Genomic DNA, 14,827 nt, shown 5'->3' on the forward strand with positions numbered 1-14,827 from the left:
CCTTTTATTTTTACATTTCAAAATATTTCTAATGTTTGTTTATACATTCATTACATGCTTATCTGATCTTTATTTTTTGTAAACTCAAGATGGTGCATTATTTAATGGTCCTGATTTCTATTTATTTTACCAAACAATCCTATGAATTAGGTTGGGATGGGAAAGAGGAACCAACCAACCAGCTTTTATGCCTACAAGAGGAACAAAACTCAGAGACTCTTGATTTGTAGCCCAGCATCTTAGCCACTATATCAAAATGGATTTCCACACAAGAAGTAAGTGGGGTGGGGTGTTAAATTTCAGAAACAACATCACAACATGCATCAAAAGCTCTGCTCCTTTTCTCTATGAGTTATGATGACATCCACATATCTCAACTTTTGTCTTTTGATGGAAGCATCAGATCTTCTGAATGCACTTACAGAATTTGGCCCTTACAGAATATCTGTATCTGTCTATGTCTATGTCTATGTCTATGTCTATCTATATCTATATCTATATCTATATCTATATCTATATCATCTATATCTATATCTATATCTATATCTATATCTATATCTATATCTATATCTATATCTATATCTATATCTATATCTATATCTATATCTATATCTATATCTATATCTATATCTATATCTATATCTATATCTATATCTATATCTATATCTATATCTATATCTATATCTATATCTATATCTATATCTATATCTATATCTATATCTATATCTATATCTATATCTATATCTATATCTATATCTATATCTATATCTATATCTATATCTATATCTAGATAAATAGATATTTAGATATCTATCTATCTATCTATCTATCTATCTATCTATCTATCTATCTATCTATCTATCTATCTATCTAGACAGACAGACAGACAGACAGACAGACAGACAGACAGACAGACAGACAGACAGACTAATAGATAATAGATAGATAGGTAGGTAGGTAGGTAGGTAGGTAGGTAGGCAATGCTGGCTGGGGAATTCTGGGAGTTGAAGTCCAAATATCTTCAAGTTGCCAAGGTTGGGAAACACTGGTATAGAGCACTGCTGAGACCACATTTGGAATATTGTGTTCAGTTCTGGAGACCTCATCTACAAAAAGATATTGATAAAATTGAACGGGTCCAAAGACGGGCTACAAAAATGGTGGAAGGTCTTAAGCATAAAACGTATCAGGAAAGACTTAATGAACTCAATCTGTATAGTCTGGAGGACAGAAGGGAAAGGGGGGACATGATTGAAAATTTTAAGTATGCTAAAGGGTTAAATAAGGTTCAGGAGAGAATTGTTTTTAATAGAAAAGTGAACACAAGAACAAGGGGGCAAAATCTGAGGTTAGTTGGGGAAAAGATCAGAAGCAACGTGATAAAATATTATTTTACTGAAAGAGTAGTAGATGCTTGGAACAAACTTCCAGCAGACATGGTTGGTAAATTCACAGTAACTGAATTTAAACATGCCTGGGATAAACATATATCCATCTTAAGATAAAATACAAAAAATAGTGTAAGGGCAGACTAGATGGACCATGAGGCCTTTTTCTGCCGTCAATCTTCTATGTTTCTATGTTTCTATGTTTCTTTACAATCAGTGGTCAAGAGAAAAGAAGGGAAGAAACTGATGATTATCCATTGTCTTGCAGATTGTGAGGTTACAGATTTACAGTTTGGATTGTGCACAATTTGCATAGTGCCACTGAGTTTCTGATCTGACAGTCACCATGGGTATGGAGCTCATTTAATATCTATAAGGAGTTAAAAGGGAATATTTTGTTTGTAAATACCCTATTTCAAGAATGAAACATGTAAAGAACCATTTCATTTCTAGTTTCTGTTGATGAGTCCTCAAATTCACAACAATGTCAATTTTTCTTCTTCCAGGTGAACTCGGGGCCCTCAATGATTCTACTGTCACAGAGTTTATCTTCTTGGGTCATTCCAATTCTCGGCCAATCCAGCTTCTTCTCTTTTTATTAGTCTTGGCTGCTTATGCAATATGTCTGATGGGCAACCTTCTCATTGTAGTGACAGTGCATGGAGAACCCCATCTCTCTCAGTCACCCATGTACTTCTTCTTGGCCAACCTGTCTGTCTTTGATATCACCTTGGGCTCAATAGCTACACCTAAGCTTTTAACAGATTTAGTGAGCTGTAACAGGAGCATCAGTTTCATGGGTTGTATAATCCAGATTTTCTTCATCCACTTAATTGGGGGTTCTGAGATGCTCCTTGTAACCCTCATGGCTTACGATCGTTACATGGCCATTTGCCACCCTTTGACATATATGGCCAGTATGAACCGTCCACATTGCATCAGACTTCTTGCCTTCTGTTGGGCTGGAGGCCTCGTTCACACTACCATCCAGATGTTTTTGCTTCTCCAGCTCCCATTCTGTGGGCCAAACACTCTAGACAATTTTCACTGTGACCTCCCACAGGTGATCAAGTTGGCTTGCGTAGACACTTACGTCACTGAGCTGCTGGTTGTGGCTAATAGTGGCCTACTTTCTCTTGTGTGCTTCCTTGCCTTGCTTGCTTCCTACAGTGTCATTGTCAACAGCCTTCGAGGCCACTTCAAAGAGAGTGGAGGCAAAGCCCTGGCCACCTGCAGCTCCCACCTCATTGTTGTCTTCATCAGCTTTGTGCCCTGCATTTTTGTTTATTTAGTGCCTTTCTCCAGGTCTCATACGGACAAGGTGGCTTCTGTGTTCTATACCCTAATTGTACCTATGGTCAACCCCATCATATACACCCTAAGGAACCGAGATATGAGCAATGCAATGAAGAAATTAAAGAAGAAGTGCCCTTTCTTACATTATTCTGAGAAAATAGAACAAGTATAAGTTGCTTTGATCCACACAGCTGCGAAATAAATTCTATTTGGTTATTTTTTTATCCTCTGGTTTTTATTCATGTAGGTGTCCATTCTACCTGATCTTCAAGTCAATAATAAATTCATGGCTTTGGACAAAGAAGCTTAATGAGTAGAATACAGAACACCCACAACTACTACAATGGCCATTGTAGCATGAAAATTGCAGGTGTAGAAAATGCACCATTAACATGAGAAAAGATTATATATACAATTATTTTTATCACTCACTTCTAGACACTTTGAAAGTTTCCCTATATTATTGAGTGTTCTCCTCTATTGAATCCTGTTATTTCTTATTTCTTAACTGGGAAAAAAAAGAATATGTTAGCAAGGTTTGGTAAATGGAATAATCTATGTGATTTGTGTTGATGGAAGGATCCACATAGGCCAAGTTAAATATTAATTCAGCCATATTACAAGAATTTATTTAAAACACAACTGACAAATGGCAATGCTGTCCCTACATGAATTGTGGGCCACCTAAAATAATCTATTCAGGAGGGTATCTATAGAAATAAAAATAAATAAGTACTTGTAAACATACAGTGAAGGAGAGTTCAACATCTTTTTCGCTCTTTTTTTGGAAAATGCCCCTTTGCAATTTTGACTGTGAAAAATCTTATACAGTATTTCTGAATCGATTCTTTAAAAATAAAGCATATTAAATTTAGATCTCAGCTTTGCCTGTGTTTCTGCTGAGTCAGTTCCCAAATTGCATTTGTAATTTTCCTAAGAAACTATATAGGTACCGCATATACTATACTGCGGGGATATTTGTATCGAAACAGTGCAAATAGATACTTCAATATTACCACTTTCATTATTTTGAGCTGTGGTGGCAGAGTGTAGGCTACTTCTGCTGACTGCCAATTCAGCAGTTCAAATCTCACCAGACTTCAATCTTCCATCCTTCTGAGATCGGTAAAATCAGAACACAAACTTCTGGGGGCAGCATGCTGACTCTGTAAACTGCTTAGAGAGGGCTGTAAACAGCCATGGGCCCCAGAGGGAACGGCTGGAATGTCCATTCCTCTGGTGTAAACAGAGCGCGTAGGCTCGTTCCGGTTGCAGTCAGGCAGGCACACGCCGTTCACACGCAACCAGAGTGATTCCAAGAAAAAATTAACAGTTTTTTGCTTCTGCGCATGCTCAGAAGCAAAGAAACCAGCAATTTTTGCTGCCGGAAAGAGATTCCAGCTGCTGCACATGCACAGCAGCTGAATCTCACTGCCGCGCCTAGAGTGACAACTGGGGCTGGCAGCAAAAGTGGTCTGCCCCAGCTCTGGCCGTGTGGCCTGCTCTTTGATCTCCTGGGCCACAGGAGAGATGCCTGCAGCATGGGGGAGCACAGAGCAGGCCGTACAGCCAGAATTTGGGCCACCCAGCCTGTTCCCTGTACCATGGCCCCTGCAGGAGGTGATCAGGTAAGCAGGGGTGAGACACGTGGCAGGGAAGCAGTGGGGAGAAGGGATGAGCGGCTATTACTTAGCGGTTTTCAGGCTTTTTTGCTTCTGGGCATGCATAGAAGCAAAAATAAATTCCCCGGAAAGTGCGCGTGCACGTCATCACGTTTGATTTGCCTTCTGCACATGCACAAAAGCCGAATCCTGTGCTGGTCATGTGCATGAGCCTAGCACACACATGCTCCACGTTCCTGGCCCATTCCGGTAGTGGCGAAAATGGTAGCCCGCCGCTGGCTGTAAAGCACTGTGACACTGTATACACTGTATTTTTTGGAGTATAAGACACATCCCTTTCCTCTATAAAAGAGGCTAAAAATTTGGATGTCTTATACTCCAAATGAAGCTTTTTCAAAGCCGTTTTTCCAGTCCTATCTAGGTGCGAACTATTTTACTGGCTTTCTACTCCCTCCAAAGCAGTTTTTCCTGTCCAAAGTCTTTGCAGGGTTGTTTTCATTCCTACTCCCTCTGAAAAAGGGTTTTTTTAGCCCTAACCGGGGATAAAATAATGTGCTGAAGCTGAATAGACTAAGAACGCTAGCCAGATAAATACCTGGTAGGTAGATTTCCCCCCCTAATTTATCCTCAAAATGTAAGGTGTGTCTTATACTCCGGTGCATCTTATACTATGAAAAAAAATGTAAGTCTAGCACTAGTATTGGGCAACAATAGAGATATCATTATCATTATCATTATCATTATCATTATCATTATCATTATCATTATCATTATCATTATCATTATCATTATCAGTATCAGTATCAGTATCAGTATCAGTATCAGTATTAGTATTTATACCAGTGGCAAAGAACTGGTAGGATCATAAGCCCAAAAAAGTGGTCGAAAATGAGCAAGCAAAACTACTGTGGGACTTCCGACTTCAGACTGACCGAATTCTGAAGCATAACACACCAGACATAGTGATTGTGGAGAAAAAGAAAGTATGGATCATCGACATCGCAATCCCAGAAGACAGCAGAATTGAGGAGAAGCAGCTAGAGAAATTAGTGAAATACAAAGATCTAAAAATCGAGCTGCAACGACTCTGGCATAAGCCAGTGAAAGTGGTCCCAGTGGTACTTGGCACTCTGGCCACAGTGCCAAAGGATCTCAGCGGACATTTGAAAACCATTGGAATTGAAAAAATCTCCATCTGTCAATTGCAAAAGGCCGCTTTACTGGGATCGGCAAACATAATTTGCCGCTACATCACGCAGTCCTAGGTGCTTGGGAAGCGCCCGACTGGTAATGAAATACAAAATCCAGCATAGTGATCTCGTTTGCTGTGTTGTATTGACATAATAATAATAATAATAATAATAATAATAATAATAATAATAATAATAGTAATAGTAATAGTAATAGTAATAGTAATAGTAATAGTAATAGTAATAATAATAATAATAATAATAATAATAATAATAATAATTTTCTATAACAGGGGTCCCCAGGAAAGCTGTTACACTGGTTGATCACTCTCACCATCAGAAATTGTTGGAGTTGAAGTTGCCAGGTTTGAAGATATCTGTTCTAGAATGTCAGAACGTAACATAACTCTTAAACACCCCTATTGGAACCAGATTTTGTACTTGAATCAGAACCACCAAGGTGCTTCTGGATTGAAAGGATTACCTGGTGACATCACCATTGCCTTGGGGGGCTCCTTTCATGTCCCCAGCAGCAACTTTGTGAGTGAAGGACAACTTCACTCTAGCCAATTCAATCATATGCCCTCTGACTTCTGCAATTATGTCCCCTGACTGGAGACCTAAGAAAAGTCTCATAAGCTCATTGTCCCGAAGGCCTAATAATGGGTCACTGAAATGCTTGATTTGTATTGAATGATACCCTGGAGGAAGGAAAAGAAGGCACCCCTCCCTTATCAGAAGGTTTGCTTGATTTTCCACTTCTGGAAGAAGAAAAAGACAATCACGGTTTAGAGTTACTTTAATTCCAGCTCTGAGAAGCCACTAAGTGACTGGAATGAGAAGGTAATGTGAATCTTTGTCTGTTGGCAATAATTTTTTATTGGCCAAGTGTGATTGAACAAACATGGAATTTGTCTTATGTGAATATGCTCTCAATGTACATAAGGAGAATAAAATACATTCATCAAGAATAAAAAAGATACAACACTTAGTGATAGTCAAGGTTAATAAGCTATCAACTAGGAAACAAGTAAAAACAATGCAAATTGAAAGATATAAGTACATGGTTATAGTAATAAGGGAAAAGAGATAGATACTAGTAATAAGATATTACTATAATAAGTAATAAGATACTACAAAAAGATATTGACAAAATTGAACGGGTCCAAAGACGGGCTACAAGAATGGTGGAAGGTCTTAAGCATAAAACGTATCAGGAAAGACTTAATGAACTCAATCTGTATAGTCTGGAGGACAGAAGGAAAAGGGGGGACATGATCGAAACATTTAAATATATTAAAGGGTTAAATAAGGTCCAGGAGGGAAGTGTTTTTAATAGGAAAGTGAACACAAGAACAAGGGGACACAATCTGAAGTTAGTTGGGGGAAAGATCAAAAGCAACATGAGAAAATATTATTTTACTGAAAGAGTAGTAGATCCTTGGAACAAACTTCCAGCAGTTGTGGTAGATAAATCCACAGTAACTGAATTTAAACATGCCTGGGATAAACATATATCCATCCTAAGATAAAATACAGAAAATAGTATAAGGGCAGACTAGATGGACCATGAGGTCTTTTTCTGCCGTCAGACTTCTATGTTTCTATGTTTCTAAAGAGAAGAATAATAGTACAGTCTTAGTAAATTATTTCAAAATATTGTGGGAATTAATTGTCAAGCAGAGTGATGGTATTTTTTGGGGGGGGGACTATCATTGTGTCTAGTTGTTGTGGTGTGCAGTGTTCTATAGCATCGCTTTGACAGTAGAAGTTGAAACAATTTATGTCCGGGATGTGAGGGGTCTGTTAATATTTTCACAGTTTTCTTTTTGAAATTTAAAAATTTTTGAAATGAGAAGAAATATTCAAAGGAAGGATGCAATACCTAGATTGAGAGCTTTTGAAGGTATTATTGTTCTTTAATGAAATAAAAATAAAAAGACTGATAAAAATATGTCTCTAGCCTCTTTTGGTCAGGTGGATTTATGTATGAAATGAGAATAAAGGAAAGCAGAAAAAAGTGGGACTAAAATTTCATAGTTCTAAAAGGAACTATATTTGAATGATTCATCTGAAACTGTCATAGCAAAACAAATATTCTACGGAGGAATTATTGAGTCTGTCACCTGCACCTCTATAATTCTCTGTTTGGTTCTGCAATCCAACAAACCAGAAACAGACTTCAGAGGATAATTAGAACTGCAGAAATTTTTTTTGATACCAACCTGCCTTCCATTGAAGACCTGTATACCACACAAAAAGAGGACTGTAAAAATATTTACAGACGCCTCACATCCTGGACACAAGCTGTTTCAACTCCTACCCTCCTACCCTCTGGTGCTACACACCAGAATAACTAGACACAAGAACAGGGTTTTTTTCCTGAATGCCACCACTCTGTTAAACAAATAATTCCCTCAACACTGTCAAACTGTTTATTAAGTCTGCACTACTATTAATCTTCTCATCGTTCCCATCACCCATCTCCTCTCATAATGACTGTATGACTGTAATTTTATTGCTTGAATCCATATGATTTATATTGACTGGTTCCTAATATCATTTAATTGTTTATTTGTACCTGGACTATTATTACGTGTTGTACCTTAGGATTCTCAACTAACATATCTTTCTCTATTCTGTTCTGTTCTCTTCTCTTCTCTTCTATTCTTAAGAGATAGATATTTGAAGTTGCTAATTCCCCTTTATTCTTTCTTTTTATGCTTCCTTTCACCGCTCATGAACCTCAGCTCTGAAGATATCCTAATGCAGTTCAGTGCTAGCTCACAAAACCAAATCTGGGAACAAGAAAGGGGAGAATGTCTTGGCCCAAAGAAATGGATAGTAAGTAACCCTGAAAAAAAGAGGGCTTTAAAAAGCTATTTAGGGAGGAAACATTTTATGCTGGTATCACAACATTCTATTGTGCTGATCTGGAGTGAGAAGACCTAAAATAAGTTTCTCATATATTGTTGTGGTTGTGATTGTACTTGTTGTTGTAAATGAAATGTATTGACTGAAGGTATCTATGGAGATTCTTAGTCATGGTTGATGCAAAGATGCTTTTTCTAAAGACAATTGGACCTTGTCTTTTTTGCTTGAAGAATTTTGCTTGAAGAACTTCTCAACCAAGAGGATCCTTTCCTATAAATCTTGCAAGGAATATAAATCCTTCCATTCTCCACCATTCGGTCAGAACCAAAGAAGCTTCTTGGTTGAGAAGTGAAACATTTTTAAGCAAAAAAGAAAGTCCATTTGTTTTTTGAAAAAGCACTTTTAGGAATGATAGGTAGTGGTGTGTATTTGTGTGGGTGTTGCCCAACACTTTACCCTTAGACTATCCACGGTTGACCTCACCAAGTTCCTAAGAGGTCAGTAAGGGGCGTACATAAGTGAACCTAAGTACCTACCGCCCCCTGTCCTATTGTCTCTCCTATGTGTCTTATATCTTCTCTTCTATACCTATATCTTTTTCTGCTATTCTCTCATAGTTATATTTCACTCCTTTATTTTCTCCTCTATTCCTCCTTTAATACATTCTACCTGATTATATCCTCTATAACCCTCATTGTGTATTATTGTGTATTGGACAAAACAAATAAATAAAATAAAATAAATAAATAAATAATATAAAAGAGCAGGTGTATACCATATTTATATCTGCATGTACAACTATATGTACTGTATATCTTTGCAAACTTTAATTACGTTAGCTATATGCTTTTATACTGCAAGTATATAGTTACATTGTGGAGAATAGTTGCACAGAAACATTGTACTCACTTCTGATCATACGATTCATAAATAAAGCAAATAGCTTTCAGGATGTTCATGCACTAAATATTTCAGAAGATCCTGAAAACTATTTGCTTTATTTGTTGGGTCTATCATATTTAATCTCATGTTGGAGAGTCCCCCCCCCCACTTCCTGGTCAGCAGTTAATAGCTTATGTACAGGATTAGGTTTGCAGGACTATGTCTTGAATTTTTGTGATTACTTGGAAATAGATCTGCAGTGTAATTGTTTCTGGGCAAATGGATATGGATTTTTCAAAGGATGCTAGTTTTCCCCTTGAAAAAAAATAGCAAAGTAGTTTGGAAAGAGGAGAAAAGATATCAGCATTTACCTTTTTTTTTGTAGAAGCATATAACTGGGAGAGTCTTGCAAAGAGTCCTCGTTTAGATGCAGAGGTGAAATTTTACTGGTTCAGACCAGTTCACTCGAACCAGTAGTAAAAAATGCTACAGGTTCTGAAGAACAAATATATCCAATGATCAGTTGTGAGACGATCCACTCTGCTGTTCAATCTAGATTAGTTAGCAAGCAGGATTTCCTTCTTTGTAGCTAATCTAAATTCCGCGGCACAGCTGATCGCTCCCACTGTTCTACTTACATTTACAGACTCTGATGGCTTCAAAATGCTCCTTTTTCAGTCCTGCAAAGTAGTGCCTGCAATGTGCATGCGAGCGCAGTGTACATGCACGTGCAAAGTGAACCAGTAGCTGACTTCAGAGGATTTCATCCCTGCTTAGCTGGATCTTAGCTGGATGCAGGAATCAACTCTCATTATTCTCAACCAATTCCATTTGCCTTATTAGCTATATCTTCATTGTTAAGTATGATTTTAGATTTCCTTGTTTTTCAAATGTAAAACCATCCATTCCCTTAGATGTCACTACTGCTACTACTAATATTAATATGCAATAATCAATTGCAGACATATACAATATTTTACAAGAAAATACTTCCTCTATACATTTTGAGGCTTGGGGAAGACAGTCACCCATTAATAAATTAACCCCGTTAATAAGGTGAATAAAATTAACTCTATTTAATGTCAGTTTAACAGAAGAGGTTTTAACAAAACTTAGTGATCTATGAAGTTAAATATTGAGACTATAAAGCTCATTATTTGGTGATGTAGGTATTAGGGTTTCAGAATTTCAGCTCACTTTAATTAAAATGATGGATTTTTCCCCAGATGGAGTATGGAACTGAAAATAGCCAAACATTCCAGAACTACAAAACCCAGTATCCCTAGTCCACAATAAGGTTTCAGGAGTAATGTAAGCCAGAGCAGAAACTGAAAGGAAATAATTCACTGCAAACTATTGTAAACTATTGTAAAAGATTATTAGGGGATTGGAGGCTAAAACATATGAAGAATGATTGCAGGAACTGGGCATGGCTAGTTTAATGAAAAGAAAAGCCGGGGAGACATGACAGCAGTCTTCCAATATCTCAGGGGTTGCCACAAAGAAGAAGGAGTCAACCTATTCTCCAAAGCACCTGAAGGTAAAATAAGAAACAATGGGTAGAAACAGCTTGCTTCCAGAAGTTGTGAATGCCCCAACACTGGAAGATTTTAAGCAGATGTTGGATAAACATCTGTCTGAAGTAGTGTAGAGTTTCCTGCCTAAGCAGGGGGTTGGACTAGAAGATCTGCAAAGTCCCTTCCAACTCTGTTGTTGTTGTTGTAAAAAAAAATGTTCATTTCAATATTCTTTTTGCATTACATGACACAATTTTACTTTTTATTCAAATAGAAAAACAACATTGTTCACTGTTCCATGTTGTCATTGATTAGTATGAGAAAGTTGTAATGACAAAGATTTCTTGTTTCTTCTTGCAAGGTCCTATCACCTTCATGAATGCCTCCATGGTCACGGAATTCATCTTACTGGGTCTTTCCAGGTCTCGGTTCATCCAGCTCCTTCTGTTTGCTCTGGTCATGTTGTGCTATGCTGCCATTCTGTTTGGCAACCTTCTCATTGTACTGACTGTGCATGCAGATCCACATCTTAAAAAATTGCCCATGTATTTTTTCTTATCCAATTTATCCATCATTGATACATCGGTGGGTTCAGTGGTAGTCCCCAAACTAGCAACAGATCTGGTCACCTGTGGCAGGACTATCTCATTTGGGTGTTGCGTGTCCCAACTCTTTTTCCTACACTTCTTTGGAGGTACAGAGATGCTCCTCCTAACCCTCATGGCCTACGATCGCTATGTAGCCATTTGCCATCCACTAACATATACAACCACAATGAACCGACCACGCTGCATTAGACTCCTGTGCTTCTGTTGGGTTGGAGGCCTCTTCCACTCCTCCAGCCAGTTGTTCCTGGTCTTACGGCTGCCGTTCTGTGGGCCAAATGAGGTGGACAATTTCTTTTGTGATGTTCCACAGGTAGTCAAATTGGCTTGCGTTGACACCCATGTCACTGAGATACTCATGGTGGCCAACAGTGGCCTTCTCTCCCTGGTTTGTTTTGTTATCCTTCTGATCTCCTATGGCATCATCCTGAGCACACTTAAAGGTCACTTCAAGGAGAGTGGGGCAAAGGCTTTGTATACCTGTAGCTCTCATTTGACAGTGGTCAGTCTTTTCTTCCTGCCTTGCCTCTTTGTGTATCTTGTTCCCATGTTCAGTGCCAGTCTGGACAAGGTGTCTTCTGTATTTTATACTACAATCACTCCTTTCCTTAATCCTATGATATATTCTCTAAGAAATCGGGAAATGAAAGAGGCAATGGGCCGACTGAGGAAAAAAATAATGTTTTCCCATTGGTCTCAGAAACAAGCAGAAGGATGAGCAGATTTTTTTAAAAAAAACCTTGCTTCTTTCTGATAATCTCATTTGGTATTGTGGTTCCTAATGTTGTATATGTAATGGCAGTGGAGGTGAACCACAGCACCTAACCTCCCATCTATGGCTGCTGAGACAAGCACAATTAAACATATAAGTCAATATTACCTTTAGGGACATTGGAGCACCTGTTTTAGTAGAAACATAAATGCTTTATACTTTATAAAAGCTTTAGCCCTTCATTGTTCCCTGAGGGCTTTAGTTAGTCATACCATATCATTTATGGATTAATATGAAATAAGAACAAAATAGATGAATAATTTTAATAAATAAATAAAGGAATAATTGGACTGCTATGAACTGACTATGTTTTCCTATTTGGAATAATGTTTTAAAGAGCAATGTGACTATCAAGGCTTAAGTCTCCCACTTTTCTACCCATATCTCTTCCAAATGAAAAAAAAAATGGTGTCAACATTTTGACCTCATCAATTCTAGGAATATCATATTATTGTTGATTGTAAATCCAATCAAAACAAGAGAACTTAACTAAAAGGGTTTTCTTTTCTAATGAATGGATTCACAACAACCTGGTCTCTGAGAAACTAAAAGATAAACAAAAAGAGGGCGGGTAAAATATTTACTGACCCCTCACATCCTGGACACAAATTGTTTCAACTCCTACCCTCAAAACGTCGCTACAGAGCACTGCACACCAAGACAACTAGACACAAGAACAGTTTTTTCCCCGAACACCATCACTCTACTAAACAAATAATTCCCTCAACACTGTCAGACTTTCTACTAAATCTGCACTTCTATTCCACTAGTTTTTCTCATCATTCCTATCACCCATTTCCTCCCATTTTGACTGTATGACTGTAACTTGTTGCGTATATCCTAAGATTTTTATTAATATTGCTTCTTCATTGCTTATTTGACCCCCATGACAATCATTAAGTGTTGTACCACATGATTCTTGACAAATGTATATTTTATTTTATGTACGTTGAGAGCATATGCACCAAGACAAATTCCTTGTGTGTCCAATCACACTTGGCCTATAAAATTCTATTCTATTCTATTCTATATGAGTTTTATTTGTACAACTAGCTTACCTTGAAAGGAAGGAACTATTTGAGGTTCATATAATGTATTGATTCATAAATTTGTCAATGAAGCAAATGGTAAAAGTGATCATGCTCTGCACAGTATGTCAATAAGAACATAAGAACATTCATGATAGTTGAATTCACATGGAACGTCAAAAGCAAATCTAAAGAGGAGATGTGAGGAACCTTTTAGATGTACATTGTTGCAATATATTCAAATATTTCATTGTATTGTTTTCATCTTCCATTTATGTCCATTTTGGTGTTTGAATTTTTAGGGAAGTTGTGTACATTAAGGTTAACCTAGAGCAGGGGTCAGCAACCCACAGCTCTGCATGTGGCTCTTTCATCCCTCTGTTGCTGCTCCCTGTCTCTCAAAATATGTGTCACAATTGCCAATATGCGACACCCAATATGCGACACCCAGTTATTGAGTTTTTTGACCACCAGTCGGCCAACCATGGATAAATCCAAGAAAAGAAAATTTTAATAAGAAAACAGATTTTTTAAAATTCAACTACGGTATATATGCTAGTTTTGTAACCGCTCAGGAAATAGTTAGGCTCCCTTGTGTTTTCTTTTTGGTGGAAAAGGGGTCTAAATGGTTCCCTGAATGTTTAAGATTGCTGACCTCCGACCTAAAGGGAGGTATGATGATTCACCATTGGTGATGGGCAGTTTTATATTAAATAAACATATAAATTTCCTCGACACCCAAGTTAATAAAAGAGGAAGTAAAGAAGAATAGATAAGGAAATAAAATAAATTTAGGAACACCTGGCTAAAAGGTACGGTATTTGTGAACTATCCACAAAGAGAAACTATAGAAAAAGTTCTTCTTTAAACAAGGGCCACCAAACAAGCATTATGTGGTGGCTGCCAGGAGACCAGGGTTTGTCCATGCAATTATTATAGTTTTGAAAAGGGAATTCATTCCAGTTTCTTTTATCCTAAAAATTGGAAAAGGAAAGAAAATGGATCCCTGGTGCGTTGTACATGGACTTTGCTCTCTCTGTCTTGCTCAGCCAGTAAACAATAGTCAAATTAGTTAATTTGAACAGAACATTAATGGGAAAAGTCTTCCAAAATTGTATCCTAATCTTCAGTATTCTCAAAGCGGTACCATGTAAATGGATAACAGACGTGAAGATTTAATATTTTTCAATTCAAGTATCCTGCTTTCAATGGGAAAGACTTTTAAGAAGAAAGTCACATTTTTCTTCTCCACATCACTGACCAAGTTAGGCCATTGCCTAGGTTGAGCCATGAGACACAACAACTGAATTGGTACAAAGAAATTTATCTATCTATCTATCTATCTATCTATCTATCTATCTATCTATCTATCTATCTATCTATTTATTAAATTTGTATGCCGCCCCCTCTCCGCAGACTCGGGGCGGTTCACAACAGTAACAGAAAACAATATATAATAGAAATTCAATAATTAGAAAGCTAAAAACCCATAATTTTTTTAAAAAAACATGCACACAACATACCATACATAAACAGTATAGGCCTGGGGAAGATATTTCAGTTCCCCCATGCCTGACGATAGAGGTGGGTTTTAAGGAGTTTGCGGAAGGCAAGGAGGGTGGGGGCAGTTCTAATCTCAGGGGGGAGCTGGTT

The 14,827-nt window shown here is 37.6% G+C and overlaps 2 protein-coding genes across 2 annotated transcripts; both read left to right on the forward strand.

Annotated features, from left to right (window-relative positions):
- Positions 1–1,872: 1,872 nt before the first annotated feature.
- On the forward strand, positions 1,873–2,856 carry LOC139154174 (olfactory receptor 4Q3-like). The gene has a single exon (XM_070728605.1). The coding sequence runs from the start codon at positions 1,873–1,875 to the stop codon at positions 2,854–2,856; it is 984 nt and encodes a 327-aa protein (XP_070584706.1).
- Positions 2,857–8,315: 5,459 nt separating this feature from the next.
- On the forward strand, positions 8,316–12,092 carry LOC139154885 (olfactory receptor 4Q3-like). Its single transcript, XM_070729932.1, has 2 exons — positions 8,316–8,340; positions 11,131–12,092. The coding sequence occupies exons 1-2, from the start codon at positions 8,316–8,318 to the stop codon at positions 12,090–12,092; spliced, it is 987 nt and encodes a 328-aa protein (XP_070586033.1).
- The last annotated feature ends 2,735 nt before the right edge of the window (positions 12,093–14,827 follow it).

Source organism: Erythrolamprus reginae, chromosome Z (assembly GCF_031021105.1).
Source record: "Erythrolamprus reginae isolate rEryReg1 chromosome Z, rEryReg1.hap1, whole genome shotgun sequence".
In the NCBI taxonomy this organism is placed as follows: Eukaryota; Metazoa; Chordata; class Lepidosauria; order Squamata; family Dipsadidae; genus Erythrolamprus; species Erythrolamprus reginae.

Excerpts from the sequence above, each read along its gene's own strand:
- LOC139154174 (XM_070728605.1), top strand. The coding sequence starts at position 1,873 with ATGTCAATTTTTCTTCTTCCAGGTGAACTCGGGGCCCTCAATGATTCT.
- LOC139154885 (XM_070729932.1), top strand. The coding sequence starts at position 8,316 with ATGTCTTGGCCCAAAGAAATGGATA. Across the intron at positions 8,341-11,130 it reads TTGGCCCAAAGAAATGGATA|GTCCTATCACCTTCATGAAT; the intron begins GTAAGTAACCCT and ends TCTTCTTGCAAG.